The 27,923-nt window shown below is 40.4% G+C and overlaps 1 protein-coding gene across 1 annotated transcript; it reads right to left on the bottom strand.

Moving 5' to 3' along the window:
• Positions 1 to 23,150: 23,150 nt before the first annotated feature.
• On the bottom strand, positions 23,151 to 23,558 carry LOC147510271 (uncharacterized). The gene has a single exon (XM_086598066.1). The coding sequence runs from the start codon at positions 23,556 to 23,558 to the stop codon at positions 23,151 to 23,153; it is 408 nt and encodes a 135-aa protein (XP_086454192.1).
• Between the last annotated feature and the right edge of the window lie 4,365 nt (positions 23,559 to 27,923).

The raw sequence follows: 27,923 nt of genomic DNA, 5'->3' as shown, positions 1-27,923 counted from the left end.
AGTGGCTTGTGTCTTTACATGCAAAGCAGTGGTGAGTTTGTCAACCTTAGCCTCTAGAGACTCTATTCTAGAACATTGACTTGCCACGAGATTTTTGGAGATTGAGTGAGACTGTGCAAGAAGCTCTAGAACACTTTCAAACTTCTTTTTTTTCTGTGATAGCAAAGTAATTGCATTCTCCAGGTTGGCGGTCGCGGCATAATTTCTCCTAGGATCGGGTGCAATAACTCTCCACTTGTATTGGAATTTTGTTGAGAGTATAATTGTTGTTGAGGGACCAACTGTGAAACTTGACTTGTGTCCGTGGAATATAACTTTGATCTTGGGAACCTAGGGGTCCAGCCGCATCTCTATAATAATTACCTTGAAAGTTATTACCACCTTGGTTGGGCCTCTCGAAATGAGTTTATATTGTACTCTCCAACCGATGCATGTTGATAGTAACCGGGACATTCTAGAGTTGCATGGGAAGTGTCCGAACAGACTTCGCAGATTGGCTAGCTCATGAGGGGAGATTTAGCTTGAGACTTGTTGAACTTGGAGGGATTCATAGAACCGATTAAATTTCTTACTCGAGTTTCAATCTTTGGTGGCGGGATGGCCAATGTAGACTTCAGTTCTTGATCGATTGTTCATGTGCTTGGTAACCAAATTGCTTTGGCTCCCCTCCATGCTAGCGACATCCTCGTTGCTAGTAGTCCATTGTTGTGTTTCTTGACTAAATTTCGAGAAAGTTGTAAGCTTCCTCTCCATCCATTGATGTAAACTTGCCTTTGTGCATTTCAGTATCATCGCTTATTCATCATCGAGAGTCCTCGATAGAAAAAAATGAGCTAGTGTGCTCTTATCGTATCCATGATGTGGACATGAGACTAGCAGATTATTGAATTTCTCCGGCTTTGATGATATTCTTCGTGCACCTTCCCTTTGAAATTGTTGATGGCTTGATGCATGGCATTTGTCTTCGGGGTGGGTAGAACTTGTTCATAAACTTTGTTCTCAACTTCTCCCGGTTGTCTATTGAATTGATCTAGAATTTGTCAATGCGGTTAACCATTCGGATGTTTTACCTTCGAGTGAGAGTGGGAACAGAATGATTTTGATACTCTCATCCCCGATATTCGGTTCTTGAAAGTTTCGAGGATCGATAGAAATTTGTTCATGTGAACAAAGTTTGAACATTATGCGAACCGTTGAACTTTGGAAGCATAGATTATCGATGCTCTAAGCTCAAACTGGTTAGCTTCTGTTTCTGGAAAAATAATACTGCTGGGTGGGTCTCCAATGATTGGCGAATAGAAATTGCTCAACTTCTTCCTCTGTTGTGCTTGCATGGGTGGGATAGCTTTAGGATTATTGGTGTCCAAAACACCTCCATCATTGCGTGCGGCCATTATATTAATCCTGCCTAGTATTCTTGCTATGCAAAGATGATGAAAACTATCCTATTATGCTTGAATGCAATTAAACTAATATGCAACTATTCTAAGTTATACTAATATGCAAAACTACTTTCCTTCAACTTGGTTGGGCTTTGCAGCTAGTATCTATCGCCCCGTTGTCTAAAAGTGTCTCTTCTAGGGTTATGGTGAATCACTTGGATTAGCGTAAGTACCACGTCCACGAGGCGATAATCCGTTTGTCAAGATTCAGACAAGAAACACTAGAGTTTGATATTTTGCTGTGTTGGCTTACAACTTCAATTGTTCGATCCTAAATGCAATTATACTAGAAAGCAATAAACTAAACTATGATGCAACTATACTAAGAAAGAAATAAAAAGAATGAAGATTCGACTAACCTGGATGGTAGATCTTGTCTTCGAGATGTCCTTCAAGCTTCTCTCTTTCTCAAAAGGTTGGATGATGCGACTAAAATTGCCTCAAGATCCAAAATTCTAATCTTGAAAGAAAATGTTAAACATAAACAACTTAAAACGGCAGCGGCGCCATTTGACACTGCCTCTTTTTGTGTGTGAGATGTGGTATAGGTGATGTAGATAGATGATGGTCGCTGAACAAAATAGAAGCGTATCAAAACCTAATTATCCCTTAATAAGTAAAGGAATGAGTAAGGTATCGTTCCACTTTTAAGTGTATGTTTATATGAAGGACATGATTGGGAAGGGGGTTTGAGGGATTAAAACTATTATTATAGATATTGTAGATTCTAATGCTAAACTAAACTTATACTAAAGCTAAGAATTGGAAATAAGGAGAGAATATGAGAGAGATAGATTCAAGAGATTCAAATCCACCAATGCTTTTGATTCAATGACCTTTTGCTTCATGTTGTTCTCCAAGTAGACTACTACAATCGGAAATTGGCGAGTGCGATGCCTTTTGGGTGAAACATCGTTAAACAATTAACTCTACTTAAGGTTGTTCCTATGTTCATGTTACTAGTATCTTCTTTCCTTTTATGTGAGCTTGGGCAGCTATTCAATGAATCACCATCTAAGGCAAACACAAGGAATACTTCTCTTACTCTAAAACACTACACAATTAGAAGAAAAGTAGAGAATAATAGTATAATATTCAATTACAATAAATAAAACTCTATTCTAGCATTATATTCAATTGCAATAAATAAAAGCATGTTACTAGCAAATATTCAATTGCAATAAATAAAACCCTAAACTAGCATGATATTCAATTGTAATAAATAAAAACCTTAATCTATACTTCCATCCCCTGGTGTGGGCAATGAAACTAATAACTAAAAACATAAAGAACTAACCTGATTGAAAAACACCATAAACTAGAATAATCATTAAACCTTAAGCACCGGCTTCATCTCCTCCCTTGAAGGAGAAGATTAGCCTTCCATAAAGAAGGAAGAACACGAAGAACGAGAAGAAGAAGAGTCGAAGAACATAAGACTAGAAAGACTAATTTATTAAGACTCAGCTAGTTAAAACCGATATTTTATTATTAATCTTTCTCTGCCTCAAGTTCTGGAGACAAGAATATAAGTGAATTGGCCAAATACATGAGGCATTTAGGTCCTCTATTTATAGGGGTTACAATGAGCTCTAGAAGCATTCCAAACCGTCATTTGTTTCCTAATACAAATAGACTTCTTCCAGAGTCCGACTTCGCCTTCAAAAACGGTGGCCGAATTGATTCACGATGTCGATTCATGCGTCCCAGACTTAATCAATGCGTCCCAGACGTGAGCATTGAGTCCAGACTCATGATCCTTGAGTCTCAGACTCAGAAGTCTATTTTCCCTCTTTTGCTCCATCCTTCTATCCTCTTTTGCGGGCTTTGGTTCAAGCAACTAATCTTTTGGGCTTGGGCTTCCAAATAGGCTTTAAAATAGGTCCAAGTCACATCTTTAATAGTTCCAATTCCTTGGCCTTCTCCATGATTGTCCACGGGCTTCCCATATGATCCTTAATGCTCCGAATTGCTTTGTTTTACCCCATTTTCTCTAATATTCTACAAAACTCTCTTTTTCACTTGTAGAATCTTAAAACACAACTTATAAACACTATTAGTCCACTAAGATGGCTAAACAAGAGGCATAATTGAGGGTTAAATAACACTTTTTGAGCACTTATCACTATGTTACACATCTATTACTAACGGATATTTCTGTGACTAACCAAATCATTTTTTTCCGCTGCCAAAGCGCGCCAAACTTTGGTAACATTTGTATCCGTTACAAACGACTAATATCAAGACATCCAACAATTGTCTATCCATTACAAATATTTATAGTAACGGATATAATCGTTACTAAAATTAATTTAAGTAACGAATATATCCGTTAGTAATTTTTGCCTAAGTGACTGTAACACCCCAGAGCTAACGGTTATAAGCGTTAGTAAAAATATAACTAACGGATATGGCCGTTAGTAAACGCCTTTTTTGGTGTAGTGGATATTGCGGCAGCTTCTCTACGTTCTTCTAGGAGATCCACTTCTTTTGCCAAGATGTTGTCATTGACTCCTAATTCAACAATGTCAGAACATGTAGTTGTGATTGTGAGTTCTGATGGTATCACTGCTTCCGTTCCGAAGCAAAGTGTGAAAGGAGACTCATTTGTACTAAATCTAGCTGTTGTTCTGTACGCCCATAGAATATTTTTGAGATGCTCTGGCCATTGGCTTTTCTTGCTCTCCAGCTTCTTTTATAGGTTTTCTTTGATGGCCTTGTTGGTGGCCTCTACTTGGCCATTGTTTTGTGCATATCTAGGTGTAGAAAATGCTTGAGTGATGCGCCATTTTTGTAGAAAATCCTTGACTTGTGTGCCGACAAATTGTGTTCCGTTCTCCATGACTAGGGTGTGGGGTAGACCAAATCTAGTGATGATATTAGTCCGGATGAAGTTGATTACGTTGACTTCCTTGACCTGGACTAGTGGGATTGCTTCAACCTACTTGGTGAAGTAATCTGTGGCAGCTAAGACGTATTTGAGCCCTGATTTCTTTTGTGGGATGAATGGTCACATGATGTCTAGCCCCCACATATGGAACGGCCATGGGCTAGCTATGTTGATAAATTCCCTTGCTGGACTTAGGTGATTGTGGCTAAAAGTTTGACATTGTAGGCATTTAAGAACGTACCTTTTTGCCTCAATATGCATGCCTAGCCAATAATACCCTTGGGCGATTGCTTTGTGTGCCAGTGATCTTGCTCCTGCGTGGTTGCACATTCACCTTTGTGGATTTTGTCAAAAATGAGTTGTCCTCCCTTGGACTTATGCATCTTAGGAGGGTCCTCCTTGATTTCTTCCATTGATCATCCATTGATACCTATGGGGCTCGGAGTTGGATTGCACGAGCATGCTTGGCTTCTGATGGGATCTCACCATGTATGATGAACTTGAGGAATGGGCCCATCCACGATTGACTGATTTCTTCTTCAGATGAGGGTTGGAAATCTGTGAGGCTGTTGATACTTTCTTTATGGTACGCAGGTCATTCCAGAATGTCAATATAGACTGTGGTCGGACATGCCTCTTGTGTTTTGGAGGCTAGGAAAGCCAAGCTGTCTACATGTCTGTTGTCCTCTCGAGGAATATGATCTAAGGAGAAGGTTTTGAACGAACTGATTATGTCATAAATGACTTGAGCATACTTTGCCAAGTTTGCTCCATTTGTGACATATTCTTTTGTGATCTGCTTGACGATTAGTTGGGAATCGCTATAAGCTTTAAGCTTTGAGACTTGTAGTTATTGTGCCATTCGGAGACCTGTGATCAATGCTTCGTATTCTGCTTCGTTGTTGGATGTTGCAAAATTGATTTTTATTGATTTACGTGATTTGGGCTCCCTCGGTAAAGTTAATCTGACCCAGATCCCGCATCATTGTTATTGTATCGCCATCTACGTGTAGATGCCATGTGTCTGGGGTGGCTTGTTGATAGAGTGATGTGACTGGCTCGGGTTCCCAGTTGATATCTTCGACAGGGAAATCTGCCAAGAAATCAGCAACGACCTGGCCTTTGTGAGACGTTTTGGGAACGAACTCGATGTGATGTTCTCCTAGTTTTTTAGCCCATTTGGCCATGCGAGCTGTTTTGTTGCTAGAATTCAATACCTATTTAATGGGTACGTCAGTGATGACCTTGATGCTGTGAGATTGGAAGTAAGGTCGGAACTTCTGAGCTGAATAGAGTAAAGAAAGCATTGCTTTCTCCATCGTAGAATAGTGTTTTTCTGCATCTGCCAACATCTTGCTGGTGAAGTAGACCGGCTTCTCGACTCCATCATGCTCTCGAAAGAGAACTGAGCTGATTGCGAAGTCGGTCATTGCAAGGTACAACCCTAGTGTTTCTCCTTCTTCTGGTTTGGACAGGACGGGTGGAGTTGATAAATAGGCTTTCAGGTCGGTGAAGGCTTTGTGGCACTCGTCTGTCTAAGTGAAAGTTGCTCCATTTTGAGTATTTGCAGGAATGGTCTGTATTTGTCAGATGCTCTTGAGATGAACCTGTTGAGGGCTGAAACCATGCCAAATAACTTGTAGATTTGTTGCTTTATGGTTGGTTATGGCATTTCAAGGAGAGCTCGTATCTGTTCTGGATTTGCTTCAATGCGTCTTTGTGAGATGAGGTAACCTAAGAATTTTCCTGAGGCTACTCCAAATACGCATTTGGCTGGGTTGATCTTCATCTTGTTTTCGCAAAGTCGTTCAAAGGCCTCTTATAGGTGGGAGATGTGCTTTTCGCTTTTGACCACCATGTTGTCTATGTAGACTTCCATAGTGTCTCCTAATAAGTCTTTGAACATTTTGGTGACAAGTCTTTGGTAGGTCGCTCCTGCGTTCTTCAATCCGAAAGGTAGGACGTTGTAGCAGAACGTACCTTGCTCCATTATGAAGGACGTCTTTTCCTGATCTTCTTCTGCTAGTGGTATTTGGTTGTACCCACTGTATACATCCATGAATGACAAAAGCTCATGGCCGCAAGTTTGATCTACCAATATGTCGATTCTTGGTAGGGGGAAGCTGTCCTTTGGGCAGTGCTTGTTGACGATGGTGAAATCTATGCAAAGTCGTACCTGATCGTTCTTCTTTGGAACGGCTACTATGTTAGCAAGCCAGGTCGGATACTCGACTTCTCTGATGAATCCCACGTTTTTGAGCTTTTCTATCTCTTAATTGATGGCTTTTTGAAACTTGAGTGCTATCTTCCTAGGTTGTTGTTTGATAGGCTTGATGGTTGGATCTACATTTAACTTGTGGCAAGCGACCTGAGGGTCGATTCCTGGCATATCAATATACGACCAAGTAAAAACATCTTTATTGAGAGATAGAAATTTGACAACCTGCTCCTTGAGCTTGGGGTCTAAGTCAGCCCCTATATATACAAATTTTGGGTCATCAGTTATGCCCAAATTGACTTTTTCTCTTGGTTCTGTTTGAGCTTGTTTTCCTTTGAGTTTTTCTGATGCCGCTGCTGGAGGGCTGGATGTTTAAGGATCCTGCCTCTTTGGAACGTCCTTGGTTTCGATGACCTGAGGCTTGGGTGAGGTCGTAGTGCTTACCTAATTGCATCGGTGAGCTTCTAGTTGGTTGCTTCTGAGATCCATGATGCCTCTGGGACCAGGATATCGTAGGACCTAGTGTAGGGTTGATGGAATAGCTTGGATTTTGTGGATCCAACGGCGTTCTAGAATGGCAGTGTAAGGACGATCTGACATCGATAACACTAAAATGTGTTGATGTTTTGACCATCTCTTCTTTTTCGCTAATGGAGATTTGGTAGTATTACGTCTCCGATGGCATCTATACGATCTCCGTTGAACCCATAGAGTGGTGCATTGGACTCCATCATCACCGAGTCTAACAGGTGCATGTGTTTGTAAGTTTGATAGAACAGTATGTCGCATGAGCTCCCTGGATCGATGAGGACTCTTTTGACCGTCCAACCGTTGATCTTGACCTGCACTACCAAGGCATCATTGTGAGGTAGGCACACCTTGTCTAGATCTTCTTCTGTGAACGAAATTGTCGTTGTCTTCTTAGGGTTGGTGAGGTTGATCATCTCGGCTTTGTGTGAAAGATGGTAGAATTCTTGGATTGCTCCCACTCTTCTGTGCTTCTCCCGACCTGAGGTTTCGTCGTTTGAGGTCTCTGTAATCATGTTGATTACTTTGTCCTCATCTTAGTCGGAGGAGTGCTGTCTTCTATTGTGCCTTGACTGACCTGGAGACTTAAATAGTCCTATTGATCCGCCTCTGCTTCTGTTTCTGTTGTTAGCAGGTCGTTCATTGCTGCAGCTCCTGCTTCTGTGGCGTTTTGCGTCTAGCTTGTGCCTCAGATCGCTTTCTGGCAAGAACTCTTTTAATTTGCCTTCCTCCACTAGGTCTTGGAGGTAGTGCTTGAGGCTCCAGCAATCATTGGTATCGTGGTGGTGGAGTTTGTGGAAATGACAGTACGGATTCTCTGATATGGCTATTACCTTGTTGATGTTTGGTTTGAAGTATGGCGCTGTGTAGATCTTCTTCAGGGTTTGACTTGGCGTCCTGGAGAAGTTGGAGAACTCCCTCTTACTGTATGAGGGTTTGCTGGCGTTGGATCTCTTATTGTTGTTGTTTGAATATTGTTTCCTTTCCTTGGGGTCTAGCTCGTTGCTGACTGCAAGGACCTCTTTTCCTTTGCGCTTGGCCATCCACTCTTCGTACTTGATGTATTTGTCGACTTTGTGATACAGGTTGGCTGAGGTGTCTGGCTTGTTGCGCATGAGGGACCCTGCTAGGTCGGAGTCGTCCAAGAGGGCATTTGTGAACGCAGAAATTGCAAAACCGTCACTGAGTCCTGACTCCAGCGAGAGTAGGTCCTTCTTAAAACGTCCTAGAAAGGCTCGGATCATTTCGCCATGAGCTTGCTTGAGCTGGAATAGGGAGTCCAGGTCGGCACGCTTCTTTCTGTTGTGGACAAACTCTGCTACGAACATTTCAGCAAGGCTGTCAAAGTTGTTGATTGAATCTGGAGGGAGTGTGTAAAACCAGTCTATTGCTCCGTCCTTTAAACTGGCTGGAAAAAGTTTGCACTTTAGGTAGTCGTAGTCAGGATGGCTGCATAGTGCTAGGATTTGGCTGAAGCGGGCTATGTGCTCGCCTGGGCAGGAGCTACCGTCGTAGAACGGGAACTTTGGTTGAATGAACTCTGAAGGAGGTTGTTTGTCTTTGATATCTTGGATGAATGGTGATGCTTTGTATGTCTCCAGCATTTTTTGAGCTATCTGGATCGCGCTGGCTCTTTCACTTGACTTCTCTAGTTTTTGCGCGAAGTCTTCTAAACGCTGATTGGTGGTGTTGGCTAGGGTTGCAACAGTGTTGTGCTCCCCAACTTCTGTGGTGCCATTAATTGTTGGTGTTGGAGTTGGCATTCTCTCGCATTGTCTGGTTTTCCTGCTGCAAAGTGATGAAGGCTTCTTGGAGTGTCTTTATCTAGTCTTCCAATGCTTGTAGGTTGGGCTCCATTGTGATTTTGCTAACCAGCTTCGTGGGCTTGAAAAAAGAGTGGTTGCTCTTTTCTTAAGGAAACGAATCGGCAGATGGCGCCAATGTAAATGTTGGTTATTTTGGGACTACGACCTGATGATTTGTTGGATAGGGAATGGCTGCACTCTTCTTAGGATAAGAGTTGCCTACGTATCAAGTTTCTCGAGGTCAACTTGAATCAAGCCTTACGTAGTTCATCTCTCTCTATTTGTAGATATGTGTCTGAACCGTTATGGATTGCAGATCCACCTTGTACGCTATCTTGATGATTTGCCATTACTTTGATGTTACAAAGTAAATGACTCCATGATTGTTGCAATGACTGAGCTCTAGGATTGCGCTAGTTGATATCTTTCCATGAGTGGTTGTAACTGCTGCTGGGAACGACCTGGGTGTTGAATCGTTGGTAAGATATGATGTTGTGGGATGAGCTGAGAGAAGACATCCTGCCCTGTGGACACGTGCTTTGTAGTATAGAAAGGAAGGTACTTACACTTAGCAAGAACAAGTGCTACCAAGGATACAGTTTTTAGAGGATGTTCACTACTAAAGAAAAAATAGTATTGAGAACCAAATGAAATGTTTGAAGTGGCGTTTACCTTTATCTAGTTTCCAAAAATAAAATAAAAGAAGAAGTGGCCTTTAACTTACCCAATAGAATCATAATCGGTTGGTATGTATATTTGTATTATGACATCTTCTATCCTTATCTCTTTTGGCTATTATCTGCTTGGCGGTTAGTGACTGGACCAGAACAGTCATCAGTAGTGGTTATATGAAGACAATCAGCTGGAATTGTAGAGGGTGTGGAGGTCAATCCACTATTAGGCAAATAAAAAACCTATTATCTAAGAAGAACCCCGATATTGTTTTCCTTTCTAAAACTAAATCCAACTCACAACACATGCAACATCTTTCTAACATTCTAAACTACTCTTTATTTTTCTCAGTTCTTGCTATTAATACTGCTGAAGGCCTTTGCCTCATGTGGAAAGCAGGGGATTTATGTACATATTCTCAACTCTTCTATAAATCATATCACAACTTCCATCACCTATGGTAATCTCCATATTCCATGGACTGCATGCTTCTTCTATGGTAGTCCCTACAAACCTAAAGACAGTAGTTAGAATCCCATTAGATAGTTAAGCTCATCTCAACAACCCATTCTCATCATTGGTGATATAAACATCATCCTCTCGGTTGATGAACAACAAGGTGGCAAAGATTATGAATTCATTGATGGTTACTCAGCTCATGATATCATATATCAGAGACCAAACCTGATTAGACCTAGGTTTCAAAGGTTCTCCTTTCACTTGGTTTAATAGAAGAGTTGCCAATGATAACATACAAAAAAGATTGGATAGAGCTCTCTCATACTCAGAGTGGCAACTTCTCTTCCCAAATGCATCCCTCCATTATCTTCCATCTATTGAATCTGATCACTGTCCTATACTACTCAATACACATCATATTTCTCTAACATCTACCACACCTTTTAAATTCCATCACATGTGGATAGATCATCCAGAATATCCTGACATCATTTCAAATGCCTGGCATAGAGTCCCTCCATGTCTTCACCCTTCCCGGCCTACACTCTGTCTCTATCTTCCACCAAAAAAGCTCTCAAAATTTGGAACCAGTCCACTTTTGGGAATATTTTCCAACAACTCTCTATATTAAAAAATAAAATTGCTCTCATTCAATCCAAAGCACCAACTCAAGAGAATGTTAACTTGGAACATAAAGCTCTATCTGATCTTGATTATCTCCTTGCTAGTGAAGAAAATTTTGGAAGCAAAAATCAAAAGACAAAGACATCCTCGAAGGAGATAGGAATACTAAATATTTCTATATAAAAACTCTTAGGCATAGACACTTTAATAAGATTGTGACTATTAAAAATACACATGGGGATTATGTATCCACCCACTCTGAGATTGGTTCCACGGTTCTCTCTTATTTCAAATTACTCATCTCTGACAACCTTGAGGGTAATATTCATCCCATTCATAATCTCTTTCCTAACTCTATCTCCTTACAGGATAACAGTGCTATTCTTTGCCCTATTACTATTGAAGAGGTCAAAAAGGTAATCTTTAGTATAGGAGGTCTTAATGCTCCTGGCCCTGATGGCTAAGCCCAGCCATCTTCTATCAAAATTCTTGGGACATTGTTGGTCTAAATGTATATAATATGGTCAATAATTTTTTTTTACTGAAGATCACTCTCTTGAACACATAAATCACACTAACATTGTTCTTATTCCCAAGACTCCCAATCCTGTTCAATGTAGTGACTTCATACCCATCAGTCTATATAATATCTCCTATAAGATCATCTAAAAACTTCCCCCAAAAAGAATAAAAAATAGTGTGTCTAATTGCATCTCTCCCTTTCAAAGTGTCTTTGTTCCCAATAGGCAAATAACTAACAATATCATTATAGCACATGAGATCATGCATACTCTTAAACACAAGAAAGGTAAGTCTGGGCTTATGGCTATTAAGCTAGGCATGTCAAAGGCTTTTGACAGAGTTAACTGGAAATCTCTTCTCCACACCCTACTTTTTTAGGATTTGATAATAAAGTTGTTCATCTCATTCACCAATGCATCACCTCCCTTCATTTCTCACCCTTAATCATTTTTCACCCTTAACCAATGCATCACCTCCCCTCATTTTTCTAGAAGTCTTCGACAAGGAGACCCCCTCTCCCCAATTTTGTTTATTTTATGCATGGAAGTCTTGTCTAGAATTCTACAACAAAAGATTGAAAAAAATAAACTGCATGACATCTATATCTCCAGAAGTAGTAGTCCCATCTTACACTTACTTTTTGCAGATGATGCTTTCATATTTTGTAGGGCTAATCTAGATGAAACAAGAGCTCTCCTTGATGATCTAAATTCTTTCTGCTCCATAACTAGTCAAGAAATAAACTGTGAAAAATCTGGTGTACATATTAGTAAGAACATTGTCCCTGATATTGCTTTTGACATACAACACCTGCTTAATATGAGAAGTATTCATATTGGTGAAAAATACTTGGGTTCTCCTTTATTCCTTGGACAACCTAAGTCAGTGATTTTCAATGGTCTCATCACTAAAGTAAATTCTAGAATGACAGGTTGGAAGAGTAAGTTACTCTCCCAGGCAGCAAGAACTGTACTTATTAAATCTATCTCTTCTGCTATTCTGGTTTTCCACATGAGTACCTTCTTACTGCCACATAATGTTATTACCACCATAAATGCCCTTTAGAGAGACTTTAGGTGGGGGCATGATCAACTCTCAAATGTGCATTTTATTATCTTTATATTACTGCATTACAACCCTTCTTACGCTTAATGAAAAGACAAGTCATAGCTTTTATTGCCTTTTTCAGGTTACAGAGAATTTCATACCACTAATCATAAAAGTTGCGTCTTAGCACCTAAAAAGCCTTAATCACGCTTATTATGAAGACCAGAAGCTGCTATGAAAAGGTGCTAAAAAAGTCAAAGTCAACGGTCAAAGTCAAAGGTCAAAGCTCTCAACTCAGAAGACTAGAGATGGAGGCCCTTATCTCAAAATATAGCATTCTCCAAAACCTACCTTGGTCAAGAAGAAATATAAAAGCAAAAGAAAAAGCAAAAGCATAAAATGAAGTGTGAGGTGTCTCAAAAGTAATGGAGAAATGCAAATCAGTAAAAGGCAAAAAGTAGGGGTATATAATCTAAAAGTGAAGGAGAGAGAAGGCATCCATTGCATTTAGGGTCCAAACCAATTGGTTTGTAGGAATAGAGAATGACCTAGACTTAATCTAGTATCATGTAAGATTTATTTTCTTGTCTAGTTTTTCAATTAAGTCATTTACTTTCTTGTTTTTCAATTCAATCTTGTTCTTGTTTTTACATTTTCAATCAATCAATTAATCTTATTTCTTTGTGTTATTTATTCAATCAATCATTTGCTTTAAATTTTATGTCTTTTCAATCTTCAAAACAACTTTAGTTTTCAATGTTCTTCATAGCTTAGAACCAAAAACTTGTCCTAACTAAGATCCTACTTTCCTTTCTTCAACTCCCAACCATTCAAACTCTAAACAATCTAGGATGAACCTCACTTCTTATAAACTTTTGAAGTTACTACCACTAAATGAACATTCAAATGGTGCCGCCGTCATGGATTGAAGGAGCAAGAATGCTTGGTTGAGCATCTAAGGAAGGAAGCATCCTTCTCATCTTTTCACTTCTTGTTTTCCTTGTTTTTTTTATTTTTATTTTTTATTGCATTATTTTTCTCTACTGACTTACTTTTTTGCAATACTAGGTTCAAAAATCAAAATATGGAGAGGAGCTGAAGTTGTTGACGGGAGATGATGCAACTTGGCCGTGAGTGAGGGTAGGCCATCACAAGACGGATCGGTGCTAGGCATCAGGCGCGACCGCCTAGCCACAAGCACAAGACACCGGAGTTCAATTTTTTTCAGATCCAGATGTTTTTCGATGTTGAGTTGATCTAAGAGCTTGGATATTGTAATAAAGTAGGATAAACCAGTGGAACTTGTTTGTAATTGTTAGAGATAAAAAAAAAAAAAGAAAAAAAAAATTAGGAAAAATGGTTTTTGATTGATTTTTGTGGATGAACATGAGTTGGACTTGGTTGAAGTTGTAAACTTACCAAGAGATTAGAGTTTTCATTACCTTGGAAAGTTCAAGTGTGTAAGGCAAGTTGTGAATCATAGCTCACACACTTTGAATCAACTTGGTAATAAACACTCTAAGTCTAATTAACTCTAGTTAATCTAGATTATGAATTTAAACTAGTTAATCTATTAGATTAGTATAGTATTAGTTTAGTTTTAAGTTTTGGGCCCTTGAAGGCAAAGTTGTTTAATAATCAAAACCCAACTTGTGAGCTTTTTAAATGGATCTTTATTGTAACTTAAAATAGGGTAAAGCTCGAAAGGTTGGGCCTGATTCTCAGATTATGCGCTAACCGCCGTCGCCTTCTCCTCAAGCAGCGTGTAAGCACGGCTTGAGAGGTAAATTATAAACCTCCTCGAAGCCCAAGTAAGAGGATACCTTGTGTGTTCAAGCATGCTTACGTGATTGTTTGAAATTTAATTTCTGCACTGTAATTTACATTTGTGCATAAGGTTGAATCTGAGCCACATAACAACCATTGGGAAATCATTCCCTAATGTAGGTAAATTGGATGTTGCTTGATTCTTGAATCCCTAGACCAAAAAAATGAATTAAAATCAATCAACTAAAATGAATTAAAATGGATGCCATAAAGTAGTCAGGCTCCTAAAAAAAAAGGACAAAAATATAGCCACAAGGATTTACGGTAATCAATTACCAGATTCTAGTAGACCAACTACCTTTCTCACTCCCCTCCCCTCCCCTAGATTTATCGTGAGTGTGATAAACATAAAAATTTATCCTTAATTATCTATAGAATAACACAAACAACTAATGATTAACTTTTTTATCAATATTATTCCTACTCTCAATTCATTATGCAATATAGAGAGTCAGGATTCGTTCCACTCTTAATCGTTAAGAACTTAGAATTCCAATAGAAATTACAATGAGAACAATGAGAACAATGAGAATAGTGTTGTGATTTATTTAAACTAAAACTAATTATAAATTCATTAAACTAACAATGCAATAAACTAATTATAAATTAAACTAATTTAAACTAAGTAATTAAAAGGTGAATTTAATGAATAGGAAGAACATAGAGGAAGAATTAATCCATCTATGTGAAGCTATGATTATTCTAACTAGTTTCTCATATTTTAATCTTAACATTTATTAATCTATACAAGGTAAAACAAAAAAAGTGACAATTTTTATTGATTCCTAACCAATCCTAGCAATCTCTGTACTAAGATATGATTAGCATAAGAGAAATTCTCCTCCACAAATCTATTTGTGGAGTTTCCTTTCTCTAGTTTAACTTCTATAATCTCTATCTCTAGACAACTATAGAACTTGAACTTGAAGCACATAAGACAATAAGGAAACTAAAGAAGAAAAATCATAACCCTCATATAGACTTCATAAAACTCCTCTTATGGAGTTTTAGCCTAGTTTTATTGGGTTCATTAACAATAAATAATAATAATAAGACATACTCAAATTAAACTAAACTTATATTAATAAAACTAATGGTGTAATGGAGTTGGAGGCAAGAACATTAAACCCTAATTACTCTAAACTAATGGGGAGAGAGAGAGAGAACCCTAATTTACAACTAAACTAAAGAGGGGAGTAGCTATATGGGGTTTAGGGTTTTTATTCTCTTATATCATGATACAAAATTGTGTATGGGTTTTTAAGCTAGGTTATGGACCCATAAATCAAATCCATAACCTAATTGGTTGAATCCAAGATTTCCAATTCTGGTCTTGTTAATGTAGCATGCATTTTCACTAACTTATACTATTCTGATCGAGTCAAAGCCTAGACCATTGGAAAGGGCCTTCTGAGCCGGTCATTTTGATATAAAATAGTCCCAAATCTGAGGCCTAAGTCCAAAGATATGGCCTTTTGAAGTTCTGTTTACTTTTCTTCAATTCTCTAATCCGGTTTGACTTTCACTTAACAGTTTTGACTTGGGCTTTTTAAGGGCTTTTTCTCCATGAAACTTGGACTTTCTTCATGGAACTTCCCTATCAATCACTTTAGCTCCTTTTAGCGCCTAATTAGTAATGAATTGACATTTATTCAACTCCGAAGCCGAAAATACTTAAAAGCACATAATTAGTGATAAACCTATATTATTAATAACATAATTGGCTAAATAGAAATACTATTAAAAGGTTTAAACTACAGTTTTGGGCTCTTACCAAGTGAGATTTTTGGTAGCACACCACTAGGTGAAGTGACTGCCTACTTTTCTGAGACGTGTAGTAGAGCCATCCTAGTATCGCACCCAATTGTTCTCTTGAACAGGGCATAATAAAATTTAGAGACCAAGCAAATATTTTTAAAAAAATTTAAAAATAAATTTTTACTATTTGTGCATCATTTACTGATTAAGCATTCATGTCTTATCAATATATATCGCAACAATCATGGAATTACAATGCAAACCCATAACCTTGTTCTTTTTACAGTAGTCCCTATCACTGGTTATCTCATTGTCTATCATATATCGAATTCGAGTCTACTACGGGAAATCAGTACAATTATGAACCTCAATTTTCAAACTTTCCTAGTATCCCATACATTCAAGAGTTTTCTAATCATGCCGATAATTTATGGAAGTCCACCACAAATAGCCAACCACCATTCCAATATCCATATGGTCAATCAGAGTATGGTTTCACCCAAAACCCATTACCATTCACATCACCATCCATATCAAATGCATATCCCACTCCACCATCTATCGCAGACTAACTTTACTAGGAAATGGCCAAGCAAACAATACTAACTCAGCAAATAGTAACTACCTTATGTTTTCTCTAATCAGATTCAAATAATGCCACATCTAAGACTAATATTCTTCCGACCAGTCTAGAACCCAACCGAAAAGAGAAACAAGGTGTTACTATAACAAAGCCAATTGCTAAAGCCCATCTTGATACTTCTGACCCATTAAATCCCCATCAACCTCCACCTGAATATCGTGAGAATTCCAAATCTTATAATAATAACTATATGCCTGAAGTCACAGTTTCTCTCACATGCCTTAATGCACCATCACCCATAAATGAGAAAACTCAGGTAGAAGAAACTCAAGAGCATGTATTGGACTTGACACACTCGTACAATGTCATTGAGAAAAATTATGAAGATCTAGGCAGAAAGGAGAAAGAAAATGAAGTGTTTGGAAAATAGGAAATTAAATCTATGGTGGAAAGTGGATTTCGATTTAGTTTGGCTGTTAAAGATTTATCGATAGAACAAATTTGTGACATCCTTACTATTGCAGATATGAACCACAATCTTGTGGAAACACCAAAACTAGATGAAGAATTCTCTGAGTCCTCGAGATCATGTGAATAACCACCACCCAACCATTACCATCCAAAATTAACACCTCTTGAAATCCAACCTCCATTCATAAAAAATCTACCAATTTATGAGGACTGCACCACGATACCATTTCAAAGAAACCTCAAATTCGCACTAAAGCCAATTGCCTTTGAGATCATTCATAATTTTGTAAACCTTCTCAGTAAAGAGACTTTGCCCAATATACAAACACAAGAGTCCATCATTTCAGTAGTTGAGAAACATGGTATGTCCTATTCCCCGTCATTTGAAATTCATGAAGGACATATATAACCAACCTCTCACTCTTTTAGACAATTCAAACATGATGGGTTATTGCATAAGTTTCATGATGGGTTACTCAAATATTCTCTTATCATTCTGCATCTTACCATTTTGTATTTTACTCTCTAACTATATTATTTCATTCTATTTGGGGGTAAATGCTTTTATAAGTTTTTCTATAAAGATCTCTAACTATTTAGACTATTAGTATATAGTTAACAACATATCATCCATCATATATATGCATAGTTGATAAGAGTCCAAAACTGTAGTTTCAACCCCTTAATAGTATTATATTTAGGCCAATTATGTTTATAATAAATAAGAGTTAGTAATGTTTATGTGTTTTTGTATATTTTAGATCTTGAAATCAATTATGTGAAGAAATACGTCAATTTTGCAAGAGAAAGGAGTCAAATTGCTTGCTAGAGAAATTATATGATTAAAGCCCAAGTTTCAAGGAGAAAAAGCCTTACCAAAGCTGAAAAGTCAAAGTCAACGCGGGTAGAAAAAAAAATATAAAAGTCAACAGAACTTCCACAGGCCATATCTTTGGACTCAGACCTCAGAATTGGGCCTAATATATGTCAAAACGACCGGCCCGAAAAGAGGTTTCTAATGGTCCAAGCCTTGACCCAATAAGAGCGGTAAAAGTGGACAAAAAGGGTGTTACAGTAAATTCCCACATAAAAACCCTTTTTGGACTTAAGTAATTAGGTTTTGGGCTTGATTTAGTGACCCAAAACACAGCTCCAAAGCCCATGCACAAAATTGTAAACCTAACCCTCTCCTATATAAAGAGGTTAAGGCTAAACAAAACTTGGCTACTCCTCTCTTTAGTTTAGTTGTAAATTAGGGTTCTCTCTCTCCCTCTCTCCCTTTTTTTTTAGTTTAATATAGTTTAAGTAATTAGGATTTATAATTGTAGCCTCCATGTATGAATAGGGATCCTCCCCTCTAAGATCCTAAGTCTCGGTTCTTTTCTCTCTTTCTTTTTTTCTTTTCTCTTCCTCTTCTTTTTCTCTCTTTACAATGTCCCTTTTTATATCACCACCCCTCTCTTTTCAACCTTTGATCTCCCTCCTATCCTCTGGTCAACCCTTGCACACCTGTCTTCTTAGGGTTCCGCGGCCCCGCTTCGGTACCCCCCGTTCCTTCCCCTTTAAGTTGCCTCTTCTTTGACTTTGACCACACTTTTCTCACCTGCCTCTGTACAACATGTCCCCTTTCAGGGTGCCACGGTCACGATCCAGTGCTTCGGGCCTCTACTTTCTTGCTCTACTTTGGGCCATCTAACATGCCACCTCGATGGTCGTAAAATAGGCTGATACAGATGCCCCCTCTCGAGCCGCAAATATACAAAGATTCGCGGGCCGAGACTCAACAACTGGCAGCCTACCGAGTTGTCTTGTCCCCAATCAACCATTCAAACCCTTCTGACAACCACGTTACCTCCTGCCTGGACCTCCGGGCCTTTGCTACACGTCCCTAGGCACGTGCCCTGCGACGCACGCCCAACTAGCCCTATCTCTTCGATTCTTGCGATGCCACGCGTTTCCCCCTGAATGGCCCTCTTTGCCACGTGCGTGGTCCATTTTACCGCTTTGCCCTTGACTTATCAAATCCCGCCCAAACGCCCTCATTATGCACCCCTCCATCTTCACAAATCTTCACTTCTCTTTTCATACCCTACCTTCTCATCTTCCATCACTCCTCTTTTCTTTCATTTCCTTCCTTGTGAGCCCCTTGCCTCTGTCCTGCTCCCATTGGTGAAGCTACCCTTGCATCCCTCTTCCGCTCCACTTGGCGATTGCTCTCCTTATTCAGGTTTACGTCTGCACCCCTTAGTCTCCTTTTTAGTGTAAGTTTGCTGGTCAAGTTTAAATTTCTTTTCCCCTTTATTTTTTTTGTTTTTGTCTATCTATGTTCTTTCATCTTTCATTTTTTCTCCCCTTCGTTAGGTACCCAACACCTCTCTTATCCCCCTTCTTGTCCTGTCCATTCCATTTTAGTACCATGTCTAGCTCCGATCCTGGTGGCTCCTCCGCTTCCAGATCTACCAGATCTGCATCCTCAACCTCCCGATCAGCCGACTCTTTCGCCGAGTCTGGATCTTCCGGCCCCTCCACAGACCAACCAGAGTCCCTTTACAATGAGTCAACTCATGCAGCCGCTGCCCCGTCAACCTCCGGTAGATCCTCCGCATTTCCTCCCCCTCCATCTCACTATCGCCAACCAAATCTGGCCGCGGTGAAAGCTGCCTACGATATCCCTGAGGACGTGGTCTTAGAACATGTGCTCGGGGTCACTCATTTTCCCCATCTAGTACCACCGCGGCCTGGGTTTTTGGTAGCAACCGTGGGTCAAATAGCAACTGGTCTCCACTTTCCCTTGTCTTTGTTAGATGTTGACGTCTACAACCACTTTAACATTCTGCCATGCCAAGGCATCGATAACTTTTGGCGAATCATGTATGCCGCTAACCATTACAATACAACGAATACCCCGCGGATTAGCCTGCAGGACATTACTTCCCATTATTTTATCAAGAAAAGCACCAAGTTTGGGAGTGTGGGGTATCAATCTTTTTGCGTGCGTCCGCGGAAGAAGTCGTTTGTCATTCGCGTCACCACCTCCGACAAGGTTTGGCATCACTACCCCCTATATGTGTCTGGGAACTTCCTTTCCGCTGATGTTCCCCCTGAACTGTCCTTGAGGCACTCCTATTTTCTCCGCCGCGGTGAGTGGAGTCGTTTGCTTTGTTTACTTCATACATGGTCCTCACCTTGACATGTTTTTTCCTCTGCTTTTCAAGTTGGAATTCAGATTCTCACTCCCATATATACACTTGTGTTTTCTCTGAGATTTTCAACAGACTTCGCAGCCTAGGGGACAACTAGTGCGACATCCTCGGCATTGACCCCGACAAAGGGAGTCCGCTCCTCCGAGACCCTTCCCTTAATTGGCTAATATCGCGGCCCTCTATACCTTCTGCCCCCGCCCAAGGAGAGGAAACCCAAACCATCTCCCCCCAAAAGACGGAAAGTAAAGGCCCCAATCCATCGGTCTTTTGGGTATACCACGAAGATCTCCCGTAGCCAAGCTCTCGCCCGGAAGGCCGCCGCATCTCAGACTTGAAAGCCCCCAATTGGCTCTTCCTCCATCCCCCCTGACACAGTCCCCATGTCTTATTCTTCCATAGCTGATTGGGAAGACAATTTTGCCCCCCCCCCTGTAGGCACTTCCGACAATATGGATGTTACCAAACTTAAGCTTTGGGAAAGTGATTCTCACGGGCGGATGGCGCCCAACAACACGGCTAAGGGCCCTCCCCATTAAGGTCCCGCCCGGCCCTACTTCGACAAGCATCACCATGGCCATCCTCCCGCCATACCGGTAAGGAGGCGGTCCCCATTGGTCCCCTGCCGGTAGGGCCTTTCTCAGTTTAGGGCCAGAGACCACGACGTCACCACTCGCGACTTCGCACTAGATAATCCAGCGGTGGCTGCGTCCCTCTTCTACAGTTCCCATCTCCCTAGGGATCAAGTTTATGGGGATTTTGGCTCCTTCGCCTCCCACCGGGCTGCGATCTACACTGGTTGGGAAAGGGTATGCTCCCCATCCTTTTCCTTTCCTTCTTTGCTGCTTACTTTTTTCTAACTTTGCCTTTATCTTTAGCTGAGCCTGGATGTGGGTTACGTGATTCACGGTCTAACCAACACCCTGGACGCGACTGAAATCGTGAAGGCTGAGATCTATAGGCCGGCAGGGTGGAAAGCGAAGCACGCTCAACTAAAGAAGGAAAGAGATGACACCCGTCTCACGGCCCTCAATCATCACAAGGAGCTCCCAGCGCCGAGCAAGTCCATAGGGATTATGTGGCCGGCGTCACCTCCTAGTTGGAGAGTCAGAGGGAGGCCGATAGGGCCGCCGCCCAGGCTGACCTGGAGAAGTCGTTGAAAGATGTCGTTGAACACTTCAAGGTCCTGGCCGCCAAGATGATCGCCAGAGAACTAAACCAACAGCTGGAAGCCCTAACTGCCACCGGACGTCTTCTCCCTGAACGGTCTCCTGCTTTGGCTCCCACCGACTCCGCGGCCATCTCCCCTGCTATTGAGACGGAAGTCGCTGCTACTCTTGGGGTGATATCGCGATACGGTGAAATATCGACTCCTGAAAGTACGATATATATTGGGGATATTTCCCTTTCTTTGTCGATATTTAACACTGCATGATCTGCAAATTTTGACGATATGTTAACGATATACTGATAAATATCAATATTATCGCGATATTTTGATAAATATCAATCTGGTCGACATTTTCAAACAAATAGAAACGAGGGTTTCAAACTTCCAATCCATTGAAGAAATCATGAATAACAATTCCATATTTTCTTCCATGTTACAAGTTGAAGACATACCATGGACACGCACCCCAAATCAAAATTGATTCTACTTTTTCCCTCTCTTCATATAAAAATGTCATCACCGTAAAACCATCTCAATTTTCTTCTTTGATTTCACTTCATAGTCTTCCATCTTACATCTCTTTTCCTTGAAACAAATATTAAAAATGAGAAATAAGAAAGGAGGAAGATGAGCTATAGAAGAAGAAGTTTTTTTTATCTAACAAACTCTTTTCTAGATAGTAGAGCCTAAAAAAACGACCTGGTTGTAACTTTCTCTCGCAATAAAACATAGTGGGCAATTTCCCAGGTCTTGTTATCAGTTAACAAAGTCAACATATTATGGATATTTTGAATTTAGTAGGTTATCGCGAATTTATCGACGATATTTACAGTTTTTACATGAGATAATATCTTTGACATATCCTCGACATAATCATATCTTTTCTTAAATACTCGATAAATATCGCGATATATCATGATATATCATGATATTTTGTACTATGGTGTCAACATCTCCCATTGATGTGGACGAATCTACCGACGTGTGGAGGAGGGTGGCTTGCAAAGCGGACGCCTCGAGCGATTCAAAATGAAGCATACTGGGATTTCTCTCTGTCTATTAGCTTAGCATGATGCACAGTTTAAATCTGATCTTTGATGTTCTGACTTTTTGTTATAACCCCCGGGTCTGGATTTCTGGGTAGTCCCAGCAGACCACGGTGGGCCTCAGTTGCTTGTTTAACACTCGTTTGGTGAAAAATCATTGCAATCAATACATTCATCTTTTGTAATTGTGTTGCCATCCCTCCCTATTTACTTATTGCCTTGTTCCACGCTGGCACTTGCACATGTCATAAGCCCCCCTCTGTCGTTCCCATAGAAGGCTGTTGGGGGCCGCTGAGTATGCCCGAGCCACTTAGCTTGCCCCCAAGTTGGCTGTGGAGATGTTGAGGGCCGCTGAGTATGCCCGGGCCACTCAGCTTGCCCCCAAGTTGCCTAAGGAGAGGTTGAGGGCCGCTGAGTATGCCCGGGCCACTCAGCTTGCCCCCAAGTTGACCGTGGAGAGGTTGAGGGCTCGCTGAGTATGCCCGGGCCACTTAGCGTGCCCCCAAGTTGGCCATGGAGATGTTAAGGGCCGTTGAGTATGTCCGGGCCACTGAGCTTGCCCCCAAAGTTGACCGTGGAGAGGTTGAGGGCCGCTGAGTATGCCCGGGCCACTCAGCGTGCCCCCATATTGGTCGTGGAGATGTTGAGGGCCGCTAAGTATGCCCGAGGCACTCAGCTTGCCCTCAAGTTGACTAAGGAGTTGCTATTGAGTTTGGAACCCCCTGTCCGCTACCCCTCGCCTAATTCACACATGAACGGATGCACACTTATCAGATGGAAGAAATTTGCTATTGCTTTCATTAACATAATAGCTAACTCAAAATACCATTACAAGGCTTGAATGAAGCAAATACAATTTTCTTTAATTAAAAACACTAAAGATGAAGTTACTCATGGAATTCCTTCAACTTCCTGATGCTCCACGGCCGCTTGATGCTATCCCCTTGGGGCGTCTGCAACCTATAGGTCCCAAAAATTCCAGCCTCCACCACGATGTATGGTCCCTCCCAGTTAGGTCCTAGCTTCCTGTCTGTCTCTTCCCTAATGGCTGGGGTCACCCTCCGAAGCACCCGATCGCCAACCATAAAATTCCACGGCTTCACCCGTTTGTTATACTGTCTCTGTAACCTCTGGTGGTACTTTTCCAGTCTAATGCGCGCGGTGTCTCTCCTTTCCTCTGTAAGGTTTAGTTCCCCGGCTAAGATTTTCTCATTAACCCCTGCTTCCATAGCCTTGGTTCTAGTTGTTAACACCATCATTTCCACAGGGATCACTACCTCTACCCCATAGGCCATCGTGAACGGGGATTCTCCTGTAGATGTCCGCGATGTCGTGCAGTATGCCCACAGTACATGGTATAACTCATCTGCCCAACATCCCTTGCGTTCCTCCAGCTTTTTCTTTAGGTTATCCATGATCACTTTGTTTGAAGACTCTGCCTGTCCATTCCCCTCTGGGTTGAAAGGGGCTGAGAAACCTTTCTTCACTTTGAAGGCTTGGAGGAAGGCTCTCACCTTCCCCCCGTGGAACGGATTCCGTTGTCTGCGATGATGGTGTGCGGTAGTCCGAACTTGTATATTATATTCTCCCACAAGAATTTTCTCACCTGTTCCTCCTTCACCTGCTACAGAGCCACCCCCTCAACCCATTTTCTAAAATAGTCAGTCGCGGCTAGCATAAACCTCATTTTCCCACTAGCCATAGGCAGAGGTCAGACGACATCCAACGCCCACATAGCAAATGATCATGGGCTAAAGACCTTGTGTAGCGGTTCTGCAGGCGCGTGTATTGATAAGAGCCCAAAACTGTAGTTTTAACCCCTTAATAATCATACTGTTAGACCAATTATGTGAATAATAAGTAAGAGTTAATACTGATTACGTGTTTTTATGCATTTCAGGCTTCAAAGTCCATTATGCTGTAAATGTGCCACTTTTAGCGAGATAAAGGAGCAAAAGTCACAGAACTTCCGAATACCATATCTTTGGACTCAGACCTCGGATTGAGGCCTACCTTATGTCAAAACGACCGGCTCGAAAGAGCTTTGCAATGGTCCAAGCCTTGACCCAATCAGAGGAGCAGAAGTGGACGAAAAGTCTGTGGAAGCTAACTGCAGCTGAAGAGGCCTTTTGATCGAAGAATTGGTGGGTTTGGGCCTCGATTCTCTCGCCCAACCCATGGCTCCAAGCCCATGCACGAATTTTGATCTGGATGTATAAAACAAAAGCTTAGCTCTTTGTTAATGGTAGCTAGTTAGACCTAAATTAAGATATAGAATTATAGATCTAGTTTTATTAATTAAATTAAGTTTTATTTCCATTTAAATTCTTGTTTTAGATTAAATTCTTGAATCATTGTTCTTGATTGATTAGATAAATAAAGTAGTATTTTTATCAAGTTCGAATTTGTCATTTCCATTTTAGATATAAATTCAATTCTTGTCATTGTTTTATTCCAGCCATTAAATTAGATTCATTATTGCTAAATTAAGTAATTCTCAATTTCTCACATTATGTTTAGTTTAGATTCAATGGTAAATGTTAGATTGATGACTCAAGGCTAAACCTCCATTAGAGGGGTTGATGAAGCCTTGATGAAACCTTAGTTGTTTAGTATAGAAACGTTGTAGCATCTATTCCACTCTAGAAGGTCGCGTTCGGCCATGAGAATGAATGGCTTAACCTCACATGCTAGTTAGTACTTGGTATAAATGCCATGAACACTGGATTAGACTCGAATTCTTGCCGCGGAAAACGTAAGAATCGAGATACCACAATCTGTACTAGGTCATTAAGTTGATTCGAGGTGGATTCGATTCCCCCCAATTCCTTTATCTAGAGTCAAACAATAGTATTTCCATAGCATTTGTAGTTAATTTCTAGTAATCATCTTAATTAAGTATCGATTATAATATTTCAGAAAAGCTCTCATTGACTTAAGAGCCACTAGTTAGACTAAGAAAACAATCCATGCTAGAGAACTAGGAGTGGAACTAACTTCAGACTCCATTTAGTGCAATTCATTGGATTGAGAGTAGAAGCTTTGATAATAGACAATTTAAAAGTATCAAGTTTAGTTTACTTTACGTTTTGGATTAAAAGTTCATTTTCGTAGGTAAACTATTCATTTTACATTTATCAAATGGCGCTGCCATCTTAGTTGCACTTTAGCATTGTTTTCATAATATAATTAGTTATTTTTAAGTCCCATTTCACCCACCCACCCTTGTTTGATTCATACCGTAGTTTGGCTTTCAGTTTTGGAAAAATTCCATGAAAAAAACTGAAGATCGAAGGCCAGCGCTAAAAAGAGCGCTAATTCGCTTATTTTACCGGACTTCTCGCTTTATACATCGAAGGCGCGACCAGCGCTTCAAAGAGAGCGCGACCCGCTTATCTTCATCGAGTTTCGACTTTTTGCTTGAGCGCCAAGGCTTAAGATAGCCCTCGCCGCCTCCTCTCCGGAATTTCAGGATTTCCACGGTTTGATTTAAACTTCGAATTGTCAAGTTTTTCAGTGTTCTAATCTCTTATTACATTGAACACGCAAGCATTAACAAGACGCTATTCATTTAAGCAAGGACGCTTATCGTATTCCTTTCTTCCATACCTCGATTTTCCGTTAGAGGTTTTATACTAGTATATCGTAATTGTTTTGGAGTGTTGCATGTTAGTTAAGCTCAACTTAGTCTTGCATGAGATTAAGGTCCAGTCGAACAAAAAAACAACAAGCGTAATTACACCACAACAAACAAGTCTATCTAGTACACCACCCACCGACACCTTTAACTACTATCACACACACCATACCGACATAATGGTCAAGAAAGAGAGACTCCTCTCTCCGACTTCTACAAAGCTTTGAGCGATATTCTAAGTCTTGCATCGCTCTAGCGGAATCATTGGGGGATTTTGAATTCCCAAACATATTTAATTGTTACCCGTTTTCCATGGTCAGACCATGAAAAACCTTACCAACACATGCGTAGGATTGAACAAGTCCCACAACATTCCACCATCCTACGGTTGGTGCGGAATGCATTAAACTAAGGGTATTTCCTTCACATTAGCCGATAAGGCGTCTTTGGTTAAGCCAAAGCCTAATTTCATGTGGACTCGTGGGCTAAACTTGTTCAAATTGTTTATGGAACATTTTACCCACCCCTAAAGACGGATGAAATGCTTTCCAAGATTCATTTCTTCCGGACGTAACCCTCATGAATCATTTTTCGAGGCATGGAATCGCTTCACCGATCTCCTTATAGAGTGTCCACACCATAACCTAGCAAAAGACACGTTAGTTCGTGCCTTTTCAAAGGACTTCAACATCACCATAAAGAAGTCCTTGACATAATATTTGGGGGTAGTTTCCTAAGTAAAGGAGCCCTGAGGGCTACAAATTTTAGAAGACCAAACTAAACGGAATAATAATTGGGGGTGATGATATCCCCGGCTCCGCTAGTTCTTCTTCAAGGTCAAGGCCGGTATATTTGAGAATAAAACCGATCCGTAACTTAAAAATTTACATCGAATCTCTAACTAAAAAAGTAGAGGCTATTTCGTCAAAGAAAAGCCTATCCCCGTCATGAATGTAAACTCCAACCCATGTAATTTCTGTTTTGAGTCCAGAGCACTCGACAATTATTGTCCTCTAGCTTATGAACAACAACCACCGTAGCGGGATAATGTTTACTCTATTAATAACTATCCTATTCCTAACTGAGAGAAAGATCCCAACTTCGGTTGGAGAAATAATCAACAAGTAACACCTGTGTGGTACAATAATCAAAAACGTTAGGCAAGCAAACAATTATAACCAAGCTTCACTTAGACAAGGACAAGGACAAAGTCAAGGGAATTATAATAATTATAACAACCAAATTTTTAACTTAGGCAAGGTCAAGCACAAGGTCAAAATAATTATAATAATTATAATACCAATAGAGGTATCGCTCCTTCGGGTTAATAATAACTATCACAACCCACCCATAAATAATCAACGAGATAGTTCCAAATGCACCACCCGGACTACTACACCTACACAACCGATCATTTCGACGCCTTTATACAAAGTTACCCAACAACTTTTCCAATCAATGACTAAATCAAACCAACAGATCTTACAATCAATAAATCGGGGCATACAAACCGCTTTAGCCCAAGAGAAAGCCCAACTAAAAGGCGTGTTTCCAGTCAAGCTATACCAAACCCTAAAACAAAAAACAACCTTTGAGGTAAACGGTAATTCTAGTACGGACACTACAATCGTAGGTGACCTAAATGCCATCACCACTGATTCCGAAGAGTGGTTGATAACATTGCTTGCTCTATAGTTACCCCCATTAGATTCCTACACCGAGCATCGAACTAGATACCGAAATAGAAACCGAGGAGCCTACCATGGTAGAGGTACCAGTTAAAACCACAACCAAAGAAACCAAAGCCAAGGTTACACAGCCAAGTAGAGCCATATGCTAAATATAGAGTTTAAACCACCGCGTTCCTCAAAAATTAGCCATGCTAACTAGGGATACAAACTTTGAGGAAATTAGGAACGCTTTCAAGAATCTAACGATAAACCTCCCTTTTCTCAAGCTATTAAAAGCTTTCCTAACCACGCTTAAGTTTTAAAGAGAGTTGCGGCACTACTAGGGGCGAAGC

The sequence above is a fragment of the Coptis chinensis genome, chromosome 3, assembly GCF_015680905.1.
Source record: "Coptis chinensis isolate HL-2020 chromosome 3, ASM1568090v1, whole genome shotgun sequence".
Classification (NCBI taxonomy): domain Eukaryota; kingdom Viridiplantae; phylum Streptophyta; class Magnoliopsida; order Ranunculales; family Ranunculaceae; genus Coptis; species Coptis chinensis.
Note: the sequence above shows the minus strand (reverse complement) of the source record. Positions and strands in the feature narration are given on the sequence as shown.

Bases quoted from the DNA above. Each gene is read 5' to 3' on its own strand.
- LOC147510271 (XM_086598066.1), bottom strand. From the start codon at position 23,558: ATGGCCTATGGGGTAGAGGTAGTGATCCCTGTGGAAATGATGGTGTTA.